The sequence below is a fragment of the Pyrgilauda ruficollis genome, unplaced genomic scaffold (genome assembly GCF_017590135.1).
Source record: "Pyrgilauda ruficollis isolate IOZ18807 unplaced genomic scaffold, ASM1759013v1 scaffold6, whole genome shotgun sequence".
NCBI lineage: Eukaryota > Metazoa > Chordata > Aves > Passeriformes > Passeridae > Pyrgilauda > Pyrgilauda ruficollis.
In genome coordinates this window covers 1,535,090-1,551,388 of record NW_024527710.1, presented here as the reverse complement: position 1 = coordinate 1,551,388, position 16,299 = coordinate 1,535,090, and the positions used below count along the sequence as shown (strand labels likewise).

At 37.7% G+C, this 16,299-nt stretch overlaps 1 protein-coding gene across 3 annotated transcripts in view; it reads right to left on the bottom strand.

Moving 5' to 3' along the window:
* The window catches only part of DPYD (dihydropyrimidine dehydrogenase), a 335,322-nt gene that overhangs the window by 239,806 nt on the left and 79,217 nt on the right, over nucleotides 1-16,299 (bottom strand). For all 3 annotated transcript variants that reach the window (XR_005956460.1, XM_041483444.1, XM_041483446.1), the window contains exon 4: nucleotides 3,756-3,843. Coding sequence is in view for 2 of the 3 variants with exons in the window: in XM_041483444.1 (XP_041339378.1) it covers nucleotides 3,756-3,843 (88 nt within the window). In the remaining variant the exon portion in view is untranslated. The remainder of the gene's footprint in view (nucleotides 1-3,755; nucleotides 3,844-16,299) is intronic.

Sequence of the window (16,299 nt, the reverse complement as noted above, 5' to 3'; positions counted from 1 at the left end):
ACTCCAAGGCTCTCTCACTGAGCAGTTCAAAGGTAAAGCATGTGAGGAGCTGCTGCTTTCTAAAGGGCCGCTTCTCTGGCACCGTTTTGCTGAACAGGAGAAAAGCTGCACACCCTACAAGTGTTCAGGCTGAGAGATGCTTCTGGGAAATTGTAGGATTTTCTGCTGCTGTAAAACATTTGCTTGTGCCAGCCCTAAAGGATGACAAGTGCTAAAGCTCCATTTTACAAATTCCTTCTTGCTTTGACATATCAACACAGGGAAAGGAGGGCATAAAATCCTAAAATCATTCCTGGTACTACTTCAGGGCTGGGGGGGAAAAGCTTCTCCTGCAGCAGCTGAACACATTTGGACTTTCTTTAGTGTGTTTTTTTCTTTTTAAAGAAATAAACAACTATGACAGCACTTGTTCATTATAAAGCGAGAAATACAGGTTTTGCAATGTGGTGGTATTTAAAGAGGACAGCTGGAAGTCAGAATTCTTGTTTGCCATCTTCTGATGTTTGGAAACAAAAATAGTAACGCGTGCCTGGTGAATTTGAAGTCTGATCTCTGAGAGACACAATTGCAAGCGGTCTTTATGAACTGAGAAACACTAACTGGGAAGACACAATGGAATAGATTGTACCTTTATAAAGTGGAGTTGTAATCCAGTTTGTATGGAAAAAGAGAATGGAAGTTGTGGCCTAAACTCTACTGAGTCACAGCAGCTAACACAATACAGCATAAGTGACATCCTTTTTCTCAAAGAGGCTCAAGGCTCATTGAGTCTGGCAATTCAATTACCCTCTCAACCCAGGAACAACCCTCCTCCCTTGTCCCTCTTCTACTTCAGAGCTCAGGTCTAATGGCAGAACAGCCAGAACGGCTACATTGTACATGGCCTGTAAATATCTAAAAAGCCTCAGGCTTAAGAGAACAAGAATCCCTGACCCTTTATGATTGCTAGAGCCATTTCCCAACAAAACAAACCACGTACAATAGAGCTTTTTAATACCTGACAAAGTAATTCATTTTCAGTTTACTGCTGTCTAAATAGTCTATATTAATAATGAATCATGTTTAAATAAACACCCGCATGCAATACTGCTTACACAAGGATAAGGACAGGGAATTTATTGAACACAATCTTCTCTAAACAAGTAGAAGGGTAACCAGCTGAAGCAAGTTTCTCAAGTGGGTGATGAGAGATTCAGACACGAATCTTCAGTTAAGTCTAGAAAATGTACCCCAATTCCCTGAATCTATTGACCTCAAACATATAAATGCTCTATGTTTCACCTATTTATTTCTTCTAGAATTTATCATACATATTTATAAGCTTATGGATTAGAAATGGGAGTTTATTTACAAGATGAAAACAGCAAAAACAAATTTATCATATTGAAAACTATTTTCAATGACATGCAAAATATCCTTGATCATCTTAAGCAGGAACTTCAGTGACAATAATACAGAAATTTTCATCAAGCTGAATATTCAGACTGCTGAATGATAATATCTAACTTATTATTTCAATAGAAGTTCTGCAAAATGCATAACAAATTGAAAAATTACTTACTGGTTCCATTAAAAACTATCAAAATTATAAATGATATGTTTTAGTTTTCAAAAGCACACTATTGTCTTCTATCTGGCCTAAAAGTGTATGGTGCAGGTACCACCACAGCAGCAGAATGAAAGAGAGTACTTTATCACTCTTTCCATAAAAAAAAAAAAAATTCCTAATATCTGTTGCCATCTTATTGCAAAGGTCTCATACCTTGTTGATGATTTCTCATAGGCAGCTCCTCACAGCACTAACTCCTTCTTTTCCGCACAGCCAACAAACTCCATCCAACTTCTCAACCAGCCAACCTACTCTTTTACAATACCCACCCTAATTGGATCTAGCTGTGGCCTGTTAAGGGTAGGCCTGTTCCTAATTCTTCATAATTAGCACAGCTGTAACTCCTTAGGGGTGAGATTACCTTCATCACTATCTCTATTCTCCTACATTCAATTCCATCCACAAATATCCAATCTATATTTCCCTTTGTGCAGCTTTAGACTGCGTCCTCTTGTTCGGTCAGTTGCTGCCTGGAGAAAGAGACCAGACCACATCTGATCACAGACACCTTTCAGGGAGTTGTAGAGAGTGACAAGGTCACCTCTGAGTCGCCTTTCTCTCCAGGCTGAACACCCCCAGCTCCCTCAGTCATTCCTCACAGGGTTTGTGTTCCCAGCCCCTCACCAGCCTCGTTGCTTCCTCTGGATGTGCTCAAGTGTCTCAACATCCTTCCCAAACTGAGGGACCAGGACTTGACACAGCACTCAAGATGTGGCCTCAGCAGCACCGATTACAGGGGGAGAATGACCTCCATGCTCCTGCTGGCCACACTGTTCCTGACACAGGCAGATGAGACAGAGTAGCAGTTCCATTACTGCCTTGTACCTTCTCTGCTCGGTTTGCCTGCTTCACGATGCCTGAAGAGGTAATAAGCAGCAATATGCCACAAACTATACTGTGGTTGCAAACAGATGCCTACATTCATGAAAATAAATGCAGCAGTGACAGGATACAGATTATATATGAAAACAGTCTATGTGCATATACTGGGCATAATGCCAGTTACTGCAAACCACAGCAACGTGTATTTACAGGATAATTGATACACACATTTTAATATTTCCTCTTATCCTAACGTTTCTTGTTAAGGTGCAGGATTTGCTGGTGTCTTCTCCGTACCACCCAGATTAGTAAAAGCAATGTGGCTGTTCACTTGCACATGAAAGTGCTGCTGTTGCCCACTCACTTCACTCAATGTTGCCTGTGTTGGCCCTCTCAAATGCATGTAACAGTGAGAAATGTTAGAGCATAAAAAGCAGACAGATAATCTTTATAGCACCCTCAGTAGATTATGAGTCTAGCTGGGTTCATACAGATGTAAGTCATAGGGCAGCTGATGACTCCACAGACACAAAATAAGCTTTAAGAGGTATGGGGCAACCAATATCCAGTCATCTCTAGGCTGTCCTAGATGTCCTAATAATTCACACCAACTTTGCAGTAACCTTTATTTATTTCTGTTTATGACTATTAACAGTAATTTGTAAACCACAATTCAGAATAATGTTTTTAAGATCTCATTATGATCATCATAGAGTAGTCTATTAAGAAAATGTACACTACCTCCAAAGAGGAGGGCCCATTTATTCCTGTAGTATGTTATGAACACTCCCTGTGAGTGACTACACTTGCATTAAACAGAGCCTCTTACTATAAAGGACAAGATAATATTCCTTGAGATTATCATTTTTATACCAAATTTCTGCCTATGGGAAATTTAAATTATAATCACTTCTAAAAAAAAAAAAAAAATAGAAAACCACCAACACCCCACACACACCTTTAATGAAAAAAAATGAAAAAAGAGGTTTGTAACTGTAATAGCTTAGGTAGCAGAAAGGTTAAATAATGAACGACCTTATAATGCTCAGGTTTTTGAATACCGTTGTGTTTGAAAACCATCCAAACCAAGAACTTTATAGAAAAAGTGTCATGAAGAACTAGATCTGCAGTATACACTAACTGTATGGGCATAGAACAGAAGTAAAAATAATCAAAATTAGCTGCCTCAAACTTCAAAATGTCTGCTCTAAACACTTTATTTTGAAGACTTTACAAAGATAAGCCTTGAAATGCAATCTCACCCACAAAATTGCAAGTAACTGCTGTTTTCTCCTGCCATGTACAACTCCAAGCCTGACTTTACCTTGTTTGCAATACTCGTGATGAATGACTTGATGTCCAGATTAGTTGGGCAACTCTTCTGACAGGGGGCATCTGCACACTTTAAGCATCTACAGGAATAAAAGAAAATGTGTCAAGGAGACATGGTATACAAGTGCTGCCAATAGCATAAGGTTTTCAAGTTAGCATGCTAAAAGATAAGCCACAAAGCAATAATGCGTAACACTTGCACAGAATTTCTATTTAAAACCTCAAAGCTCTACATGATCATTATTGACTGTCATCAACACAGATTAGTTATGTTTTTTTGACTGCACTTTACGTAGGAAGGCAGAGGGTACCATTTACAAGCACCCAGACAACACCTGTTGAAGTATTAGGAAACCCTCAAATTACATAGAGGTAATTTTTTCCCTGGAATCCATGACTGCTAAACTTCTGACAAGTTCATTTTTCTATTTGGAAACACCTGTGCTGTAAACCTGAATTTATTAACTAATTTCTGGAAGTCTCATTATGGATTAAATGCTGAATGTTGGACCATCAGACATACAAAAGCAACCATATTTCCACAAAGGAAGGAACTACTTTTTACTCTATGTCCAAAGAATAAGAACAGCTGATGAATTTTCAAGTCACTTTTCTATGAATTTCCTGTGATAAGTCTGACTTTTGGAAACAATTCAGAAGTCTTATACATACTCCCAACCAAAATCCCTAAGACCACCTTCCTGTCATTTCTAATTAAAAAACCTAACTAAGTAACAAGGTGACAAAACATCCAAAGTAATAAAGATTGATTTTCTGTTTCTGATCTGGTGCAAGCAACCAGATCATCACACCCCCATGTATAACCCCATAGTTATACATGGGGGTGTGATGATCTGGTTGCTTGCACCAGTCCCATCTAAGGATTAAGTCCTCAGGACAGTCTACACAACTTGCATTAAGCAAACCTAAAAAAAAGATAGAAGTCAGCTGAAGGAGTAAAATGGTTCTCTATTAGACACAAAGGTATTAGAACACAGCGTTGGTTTTATAGATCAGTGATTATCACAGGTCAAATGCCTAACTGCTTGTCTCAGAGTTCATTAGGTTATTCCACATGCTCTTTTGACACTGCTTTAGTAACAGTCAGAATTAATTCAAATTGTAGGTTTAACAATGTATGGAAAACGAAATAAAATTTTTACATACTACTTGAGCCCAGACACTTACATAAGTTCCACAAGTCTACCTTAATTATTTTTATTCAGTGCTAGGTAACAACACTGTAAAACTGAATACTTCAAAACAGAGAAAAGCTGCAAGAGGCCACTGAACTATATACAAAGAAATTAAGACTACATTAAAATGAAATAAATTACTGGACTACCTGCAGCAAAACACTGTTCTGACTTTGTCAATCACACACATCAGGGGTTTTTTTGTTGTCGTTTTTACAGTTAAGGGTGGAATACGAGAGAAGGGAAAGCTAGTTAAGTAAAAGATTAATTAGCATTTCATCTTATTATTCATTGTCATCTAGCTGGGTATTGCAGACAATATGGCACCAGAAAAATTTGAAGGCATATGTGGTAGTGGCTGTTTAGATTTTCTTACAAAACTAGTCATGGAAAAAAGGCCCAGAGGATATACTTAAAGTGAACAGGTCTCACAGGCTCCAAAAGATGGGAAACCTACAGAAGCCAAACCTGGGTTCAACACCACACTGGATTACTAGTTCAGCTAGGTGGGATGTCAGAAAAGCATCAGCAGGTTTAGCTGCAGCAGCTGAATATAACACTGCCCAGCACTACCTGTGACTGGTACATGTTAAAAAGGCTTTAAGAAGGAAAGGTGGGACAGGGACACCTCAAAAGGTTGTGGCCAGAACACAAGAGGACACTTTTAGCATTCTAAGCAACCAAGAATTTCTCTTCTTTAAAAAAGCAAAGTTCTAGTATTAGAAGCCAGCAAAAAAGGAGATGGGTTAGAAAAAATAACACCACTATGAGGATTCAGCTGAGCAGTTTGCCTCTGTAGGCAATAAGGAAATAACAGAACTCAAAAATCATGCAATTAAAAGAGACATAATTCCATTACGATTTTTTACTCTTCACTTTCCTCAGTGATGTTTTCTTTGAAATACAACAGTCCCGTATTCAAAATCAGAGGAAGCACACTGAACATAAAATGCATTCTGTGGATTATATATAGAACAATCTCATGTCAAAACTGCATGGCACCTGGCAGGATAAGATGTGTACAGATTACTCGTTCAGACTAGCAAGCATCTTTACCAAATTATTTCTCTTTTGATTTTTGAGCTGCTTCACAAATAACAGCTGTTGAAAATGTCAGCTGCTGGGAGGGGCAGGTAAGGCAAATTTAAATGTGAGCTTTAGGGAGGAGGGGAGGGTGCCATGAATATGCCAGTCCAGACTTTCTCTTATAATAATACCATCTTCCAGACACTCTGCAGACTAAAGTGCACTAGGCTGCCATTAATCCCACTTATCACCATGACAGCTCAGTAATTACATGCCTGCTATAGCTAGGTACTGTAAGGTACTGTAGTCCTAATAAAACATCAAGCACTGTGCTGAATGCATGCTGGTGAGGTGTTTTATTAAACTTGGGGGGTTGATCATCAAGTGACGTTAGTGTTGACCTATTTTTCTATCTGACAATAAATTATCCTTTGACCATACCATCACAGATATCACAGAGTGCATTTACTGTACAAAGGAGCAAAGGTATTGCATTCTGGAGAATCAGGCAAAAAGAATAAATAAAGTAGTAGAGTCACACACCAGAAAGTTATTACATAAATTGCTGCAAGTGATTGATCCTTTCAAAAATCACAGGCAAAATACTCTGCTTAAGGGAGCACACCAACAATTACCATGAGCTTCAGTTCCACGTGCATATACCCCAGTGGAGAAACCTTAAGCATTATACTTCCTTTCTTTTTCTTCAACTGTCCTCCCACCCTGAGAAATCCCACCTTTCATTTTACAAGGTTATTTTATTACTATGATTTTGGTTCAAAATATTGTAAACAAATTAGAAATTTAGATTAAATGTTTCTAATTCACCTGTCAGCTCCTAGCAAATTAAATAAAGAGGTGCATGCTCATTACTAAAAAAAAACCAAACAAACAACATTCTGGACTATCTATGGACCTGTGGTAATCTGAGAATATATATCCCAGCATTTCTTAGTAAAAATACAGGAAAAATCCTACCAACTATCAGAAAACACCCTATATTAGAGATTTCTCTGCCATTGCTCATGGAACAGTATCTCCTTTAGAAATATAGGCTCTTTTGAATCTTAAAAGACACCACATTCACTTCACATGCATATTCATTTCCACATAAAAGGCAACACTACAGTCTTTGCACTGCAGAAGAGAAAAGGAAGCCATAGCCAAGATAATCTTCAGTTAACAGCTTTTGTGGTGCAGTTGTTGAAATATTACCCAACATTTTATTTTAAAGTTAAAATATCTGACCAACTGTCCCATTTCCAGGTATGGTACACGTTTGCTTCCAAACAAAAAAGGGCAATTTAGTTGTATTGTTACATAAAAATGCAGCAAACAATTGTCTATGTAACTGGCAATAACATCACCTGAAGTGCAAGCACATGAATGCTGAAAGACCGAGGGTGAAACAGATAATCCAGAGTAATATTCCTCAACAAATTGTAGCTGATAACCCATCAAATCTTCATGTATCACAAACCAGAGCAAATAACCTTTATTATGTTTACTATTGGCAGAGGTCTAGAAGCAAATTGAATCCTAATTCATTTCTGCAGGACATAAACAGTCATTTTGAAAAAAGGCTTCCAGCTCTAGTACTTGTAGAAATTTTTAAAACTTTATCCACTACTCCAAGAAATAGCCCTGATGAAGTTCTGTATGTACTTTCTGAGGCTTTGGTCAATTAACTTTAAGAGAATGGTAGAGCTAACTGCACCTAGTAAATAAGAGGTCAGCATGAACAGGAGACCCAACTTTGACCCGACCAAGGCTCTTCTTGGTTCCAAGCCTCTTGCATCACTCTAAACACTGAGCTGGGGACAGTAAGCACTGAAATAAGAAAGCTGCATGTCAGGAAGAAATGAATCTATTATTTCCAAATAAATATAAATCCCAAGTTGAATGCCCCTAGCCTTTGGTGGCCAAAGTGAAGAGCATTACACAGATTTTTCTCTTAAAGTTCAATTCCTTACTTATGGCTAATCCTGTAGAATTTAGCCTTTCTTCTCCCCATTTGGTCTTGCTTCTTGCTGTACTGAAAGAGGGTCAAGGACAAACCTAAACCGAGATTTGGACATATATAGACTCATTTAATAAACGTAAGGGGCTCCAGGATAAAGATCCACTACTTAAATGGCAAGCCATTGGTGGAAATCTACTGCTGGCAGCTGAAAAAAGAAAAAAAAGGTGCCATTATTTCCCTAATTATAAACAAACAAACAAAAAACCACATACCCAAAATTAGCATTCACAGAGAAAAACTCCACATTCTTTTGTCTTTGTGCTCATTGCATTTCACAAGGGACCGAAGAGGAGAAAAGGATTATAAAGTAACTGGGTTTAAATACAAAAACACCGTAACAGTTGGTACATGGTTTTGATGAGTACCAAAGACAAATGATACAGAAATATTCAAAGTCAAGAAACAGAAAAAGGAATCCTTACACGCAAGGCCAAGAACTCTGTTGTGTTGTTGTCCAAGTACAATGTGGCAAAGAGAACAAAATCTTAAATTAGAATCAACTATGAAAACAATTTTGGACTACAGAAAAAACAAATCTAATTGCAAAGACGCGTCTAGTATAAAGGGCACCAGAAACTGTGCAAAACACAACAATACAGGCAAGTAGATATCCTGGTCCTGGATATTTAATACTGGGTGAAAGGCAGCAGTCTTTTAGGTTATATTGCAGAATGACACGTGAAAAATTGTAATTGTGGGAAATGCCTGGCCTGTTAGCAATGCACAGGAGCTGTAAGAAACAAAACATTCAGCATCATGTAAATTGGCAATACTAGCTGATATCTAAAGAAAGCAGGAAAGACTCCCACACTGTCACTGTTGCCTCTTCAGTCACCAGAAGTCCTGTAAGCCTTATGCAAATCCATAAAAAATGGCACTACTTCTCTGTAAGTTCACATGACTAGAGGAAGCAAATTTTAAATAGACGCACTCTACAGGATTAGAGACAGACATGGCATTGCTGCTGGCAGTTACAGGACTCGTAAGGGAGGTGCTTTTTATCAAAAAGAAGAAACGATCAGAGTTGAAACTTAGTCTTCAGACACAAAAACCTCCTACCCTAGCACAGAATAATGGCACTTACAGACAAGGTTATTTTTGGACACTTAAGAGGTGGTGAATCATATGGACATAGGCTCCAAATCATTCTATTCATCAATGCCTCATCTTTCTCTTTTCTTCTTTGGCTCTCTACACAGCCGTAATTCTTTTCTCATCTACTTCTGAATCCCCTTTGAGTGCAGGAACTCTCCTCTCCTCTTTGCTTCTGCTTGGCTGTCTTCCTGTTTTCTGTAGTCTTTCTTCCCCATTCATCTGAAAGTTTTCCACTTCTCTGTCCTGTAACTTTTTACCATCTCCCACCACAAATTCATTTTAATGGACAGTGTTGATAATATAATAAAGGAGCCACTGTCTGTCATCAGGTATCAATGACAGTGGTGAAGGAAAGTGTGTGCCAGTTACTTTACAGTCCATCTTCTGAGTCGTTGTCAAGTACCATTCAGCCCATCAGAAACCTCCATTTCTGCACTAAAACTGTCGTTGCCTTATGTCATATGTTCTGCATGCTTTGGACAGAGCTGTCTTGGTCTGTGATCAGACTTACAAATGGAGGCTAGCAGAGGAAAAGCAGGTTGGTGGGATTTCCTCTTAACCCCTTGCTGAGCAGTGGGAACACAGCCAGGCTCTGTCCACACTGCACTGTGAGGAGCAGCCTGCTCCAAGACAGTTCATGGGAAGTTACATTCTCCTTAAATTCCTCCTGTTGTCTTACTGGCACACAGAATTTTTCAACAATCATTTTGCAATATAACCTAAAAGATTGCTGCCTTTCACCCGCTTCATGTACATAACTTCTATATGTTACTTTAATTGCATTTCTCTAGTTTATAATGTTGCTGAATAAAGCTGTTACATAAATTAGGATTAAAAATAGAAAATACAGTTCTGCTTACAGAATACTGTAGCACAAAGCATGTATATCAGCTGATGCCAAATCAGAAAAACTGTTTAATCCTTTTGACATATTCGAAATCCATTTTTTTTTATATTGATGGTGAAAGTAATTTCAACCACCCATTACAGTGATGTTAATTCTAAGCATGGTCCCCTTTTTCTTGTTTCACGGTAAGCACTATGAAATTGCTGTATTTTCAACAGTATTAATCAACATTCAAAATTCATTAAATTGTCCCAGAAAAACTATGTCTAGTTGCCAACAAAATATTTTTATTTAAATCTTAAAGTTTTTACAGTTACAAAAACCAAATACTTAAAAGTCAATCTGCAAATTCTCTGTTAACACTTGATTAAATTTCACACTGCATATTAATTAGTATTTCCTCAACATCATAGGAATACAATATAGTTTCCTGCTTATGACAATAAACTTGATAGTACCCATACCATTCCAGTAGTGTAAAAGACACACAAGAAACCCACTTGTTGATAAAACACTGATAGTACCTATTAGACCTCGCACTGTGCTCTTCAAGTCCTTGAAAGCAGCACTTTACCTGCCAAAGCAGCCACTTGTGGCCCAGCCACACCTCACCTTATGGAGCTTTTTAAACGGGTACATTTATGTTCACCACAACAGTGATCCCTTTCACATAAGAGACAGCTGTTACACAATGTTCAATATCCTTTTAATCCTCTATAGACTGTAGACAGAAAGGTTGACAGAACTGACAGTTTTTATTATGGCTTGTCCTGTACACAATAATCTTCTTTCGACTGGACTATTCTCCCAGAAGTGTTACAGGTTTCTTGACTTCTATCAAGTATCCTTTCTAGGGTTTTTAGAAGATCAGAAATTAGTTTTATGTGGCATGATTCTTGTCCTGTGTAAACTACCTTCCAAAATATGAAACACTTGTTGTCTTTTTATCTTAATGTCTACAAAACTCCTCTGGGTTCACTTCAGGAAAGATACACTTCACAAGTTTAGTCAAAGATGCTTTTCTCACGAAATGCCTTCATCATCTATGCACATCTTACAAACGCCACTCTGTTCAATATATCAATACCAGGAGCACAAATCTACCACTTATTTACACTGAAAACACTGATTAAATTTAAGAACATTTATAAACAATCTATGATACAATATAACCTAACTATAACGCATTAATTGAAAATTCAAGAAAATGTTCTCAATTAAAAACTACAAACCCAGAAGAAATGGATTGCCTCACTACAGCACCACAATCAGTCTTGCAATTTAGGCATGCCAGCAATTCTATCACAATTAACAAAAGAGTGATTTAAACAAAGAACTTTTGTGGAGAATTAGTTTTGGGAAAGGCAGTAACAGCATAATAAGCTTTTTAGGATCTGAGCACCAAAAATTTCCCCAACTCTCTCTTTTTCATCACCCTGCAATTATCCACAGATCTGACTAAATGCTGATCTAGAACCCTGCCACTCACAAGTCAGGCTGCACTGATCTCTGCACACAATGCATTCCCACCATTTCCCAGCTCATGATGATAATATTAGCAAGGGGTGGGAAGGTGGGAGAAGAAGAGAAAAGAGGGCAAAAGACCAGAAGGGTTTTAGCTTTGCCATTGGTGTCACCTGAACATTTGATCCTACAATGGACATAATCTGGAGGCAGGCAACAGCAGAAATTAAATCATTGAGCTTTAGATTACAGCTAAAAACTTCAAAGGTTCCAATTGCTCTTGCTTTCAGATTTGCAGAAACAAGAAAGAATTATCTGTTTTGGCTGCTACTACAGTTTAGAACTCCAGAGAAAATTGAGAGGTCAGTCACCTTTCCACTGCAAACCTGGTAAAGATGCTTCTTCCAATGGAGGAGGTAAGTCATTGACCCCAGCTGACCACCTTTTCCTAAGTTTTAAAACTTGGAAAGAAAGGCAGAGTTTCCTTAGTAAATCAAGCTCAGTCCTTCCAGACAATGAACACTCCAGTTCATTATCAGACTGCTTAACTGCACTCTATTTTAATATATGTAGTCCCCAGTGGGACCCAGTCAGACCATTCAATCGCTCATAATGAAAAGGCTTAAGCAGTTTCTTAAGCCAGCCTCAAGCAAGTCTTCCAGAAGTGAGCTCCCAGCACTCCAGTGTCCTCACCCTTCCTCACTTAAAATTGCTGCAGCGACAAATTTGAGAACCATGTGCCTCTACTCCTGTCTTTTTCCTCTTCTGGAAACTGTGAGAATTCAGCAGAGGATTCTAAGATTTAATATTTTGTCTAGAAATTGCATGTGTACAAGGACGGTCTTTCATCCTCTTTTTCAAATGAAGAGGTTTAAGACACCTTAATAAGTGATACTGTAACTTGTTAATATGCTCAGTCATCAAGACCCAGAAAAAAGGAAATCTGCCTGCTATTTTGGTTCTGATTTTCTACACTGCAAATAACTGGTACATTTTTCAGTCATAAGAAAATAATGGTACCCTGTTTATAATATATAGGCATCTTTTCAAAAAGGAGGCATTTTCTTTCATGCCTTGACGCTTAAGATAATTATTTGTCTTTGCTTTTCTACCCTAAATTTACTCAAAAAGTAAAGATTCAAAACTATCATCCCCTCAGCAAATGGACAGACAGAATGTGACACAATTACAGAAATCACAGAGGGAAACTAGAGGGGTAAGCAGAGAGTAAAAACAAATTACACTAAGAATCAATGTTGCATTCTTTATATCTTGAGTTTAAAGATATAAGTAACATTTTAATAGTAGATAGTTGAAAATTCAGTCTTAATTGTTTGCAAGAGGGAAATACACTAACTCATTAAGACTAAATTATTGGTTTTGTATGTGCTATATTCAAATTTTGCTATAACCACCTTCACTGGGAAAAATTTTATAATATTCATGCATTCACAGTATGATAATATGAATAAATGACATAGCTGAAAGTCACTGTCCAGACTTGCCATTATGTGAAACCAACACATCATTTCAAGTTTTTTTAGCTGGGCATCTTCCCCAGCTAAAAAACACCAAACCAAAACCAAAACAAAGCAATAAAAAACCCCCACCAAACAAACAAAACAAAATAAAAAAAATACAGACAGCGTCTTTCTGTAGATCACCAAATAAATTTAACACTTGACCCTCCTGGTAGCAAGGCTGCCTACAGAAGCACCCCACTGTATACTTGTACCTCTTCACAGTTTCCTTCTTTCAGTGTAGAAATCTCCGACACACAAATCTCCTCCATTCAAACTACTTAACTGGAGAGCTGTTCAAGCCTTGCAGTTTCACCAGGCTACACGGACAGAAGGCTGGACTACATGACCCAACCGGTTTACACTATCTTTGCAATTTCTCCTAGTACGCTGAATAACGGCCTTTTAAAATGGCAAATTTATGTCTGCTTATCTATCTACACTTGAGGCTTCCCACAGAGATAAGCAGACTCTAAAAATTTAAGAGTTCATGTCTCAAGTTATTTAGGACTAGAGGAGTGACGTGAGTATTCATTTTCCTCATAAATTAAATCCTTATTTTAAGCACTTCACCAGGCACCCCAAAATTAGGATAAATAAAAAGGACTGTAGTTAAAATAAAAGTTCCCAAAGGATCTAAAATATGAAATATATACAAGGGTTTTGCAAGTATAACTACATGAAAATCCTTTTAAAACAGTTTGATTTCTGAGCACTACAGCATGGCCTTTTAGGTCAACATATATTGGCAAAGAAAACTCCGTTTACCAGCTAAACACATTGAAGACTCTGGAGTCAATGTCAAGAAGGCTTGGGAAGCACAACTTGAGAATAATCAGTGTTTGGAAAAATAGGACAAATATTTGTTGCTAAAAGGAAGGCACAAAAATCTTGCATTTTAGGTTTCACCTTTACAAGCTAAGCAGTGAGAATTTTCACATCCTTCTAAGGAGATTATATAAAAGAAAGTATTTGTCACATTTCCTCCCATACTGAAGTTAATGGCATAAGAATGAATACATTTTCAGTGATGGTTCAGCAGTTAAGTGCTGTCTGGAAAATATTAGAAGAAATGTTGGTTTGGTTTTTGGGGGTTTTTTGTTGTTTTTTTTTTTTTTTTTTTCAGGAGAAACACAGCTTTAAGAAATCATAGGATGCATAAAAATTATTAATCTGTTGGTTCACGACAGTTTGATAGATCACTTGTTCTTGAATTTGTGGCATTGTTCTTCTTTGTACATGCACAAATTGTTAGACCTACATCAAATACAGCAATCCCAGGACTGTAAATGTAGTGTAGCTGAAAAAGCACACTTTTCCCATTTCCCAAAGGCACTGCATTTTCAAAAACCTGCTGGAAGGATTTAAATATTCTCTTTTGGTAGATAGTTTTGCTTGCTACAAATGAGCAGATGTCTGCCTTTTGGCAATTCTTTTTTATGCAGTTATTTGAAAACAATTACAGAAAAATATTAAAATTTATATATAAAAAAAACCTCCACAAAGATCTGCATTTCTCAGACTAGTCACATAGACATTTCAGAAAGCCTAGGAATCAGTACAAAATGCTTCTTGTCGTCCACCCCCCATTAGTACCTCCTCTACACAAAATCACACATTAGCAACTCCCCAACTGTTCCTGCATCCTGGACTTAGATGGACTCTGATTTTAGCATTGCTCTTTCTAACCCAGAAGCATTAGGGTTTAATGAATGCATCCAATAACTTCCAGAGTTTCATATCTCAGGATTTACAGGATCCTGTGATGCAGCCTATGATATCAACACAATCACAGGTATAGCTTACTTACCAGTGTCTCTCTTCCTGAACAGTGAGGGATGCCAATTGTTTTCTTTACTCCAGGTGAATGCCCAAGACTGCTGGCTGCAAACTCAGACAGCTCTTTTTAAATTTCTCAGCAGTAAGAATCCTGAAACTCTGTACCCATGCTACAAATTAAGCCAACAAGAAAACCTCCCTGACAGCTACTACTGTCAGTCTGCTCCATCCCTGCATCCCCAGCTCCAGGATGTCAGGAGGCAAGCCTACCTATTGTTCCCCCCATCCTTGGCCAGGATCTGATCACAGCAGAATATATTCCAATTTGGAGTTACTGTAGACCAGTAAGAGTTTTGACTGTGAATGATGCTGCTGCTTTATCAGATTGCTTTCTGGCAGGACTTGCCCGGTTAGCAATTTTAAAAGCAGTTAGCTCACTTTCATGAAGGTATCTTGATATTGCCTTCCAAAATTTAAGCAGGAGAAGGAGTGTTAGAACCTTTGTGTTAGAATCCCACTCCAACCCCATTTCAGGTATATTCAGGGGCTGTATTTTCTATGATGGGCTCGACGGAGTTAAACATTGCTCAGTCAAGAAAGGCTCCCAAAGATACTAGAGCTACTTAGGTTTCTTCTTCAGCCTCTGACTGAAGTTAGTCCAATAAAGATTATCAATATAAATTCAAACCCACATTTGGGTGTTTGTTGTGCTGTCAATATGTGTTCAAGCACGTAATACAAAGCAATGGAACAGAGGACAACAAATGTAACTAAAGGGTGTTGTCACTTCAAATTTAGTCAATGCAATTTCTTTTTCTTTTGCAAGCCTAGAATAGCAGAAAAATAGAATTATCCACTCTTTAATTTCCCATTTCACTAAGGATGTGAAATGTACTACTAGTCCTCTTATGACTGGAAACAATTTCTTGGAAATAGCCTCTACTTATTGTTTCCTACACTGAAGCAATTTTTTGCAAAACCAGATGGGATATTCTTTCAATCATAAGAAGTCTGTCTTTTTGAAAATGAAGACAGGAGTGAAGAACAGTAAAATCTCCACCTTTTCTTCATCCCTTCACTTCCTTATCCATGACCAATTTCTTCAGCCCCTTCAAAGAGCAGGAGCTTTTCAGAGAGACAGGAGCTTAACAGTTATCACTCAAAAAGAAAATTAAAAAAAAATCAATTCCCTAAATGGAAAAAACAATTCAAATCAGAGTAATTCTGAGCAGAGATCCTGACAGTATTTTCGAAGATCTCTCTACAAATCCATTTTGGTGCTTTACACATGCTAAGATCCAGCAACCTAAGTTATACTCTTTTGCTTACAAAACACAACCATGCAAAACTCTGTCCTCAATTCAAAACAAAAGCAATAGAAATATGCACAATATATTAGATACAGCAACATAACCCTCTCCATTTTCAGCAAAGAGGGAGTGACAGTGCTCTGGAAAAATGCTCTACTGATAGCTCAGCATGATCTTTCCTAAAATATACTTGAGTATGTTTACTAGCTCTGTGCAAGATGATGTACTGGCAAAAACAGTTAACACTGAACCACAAATGTCAAAACAGACTAAGAA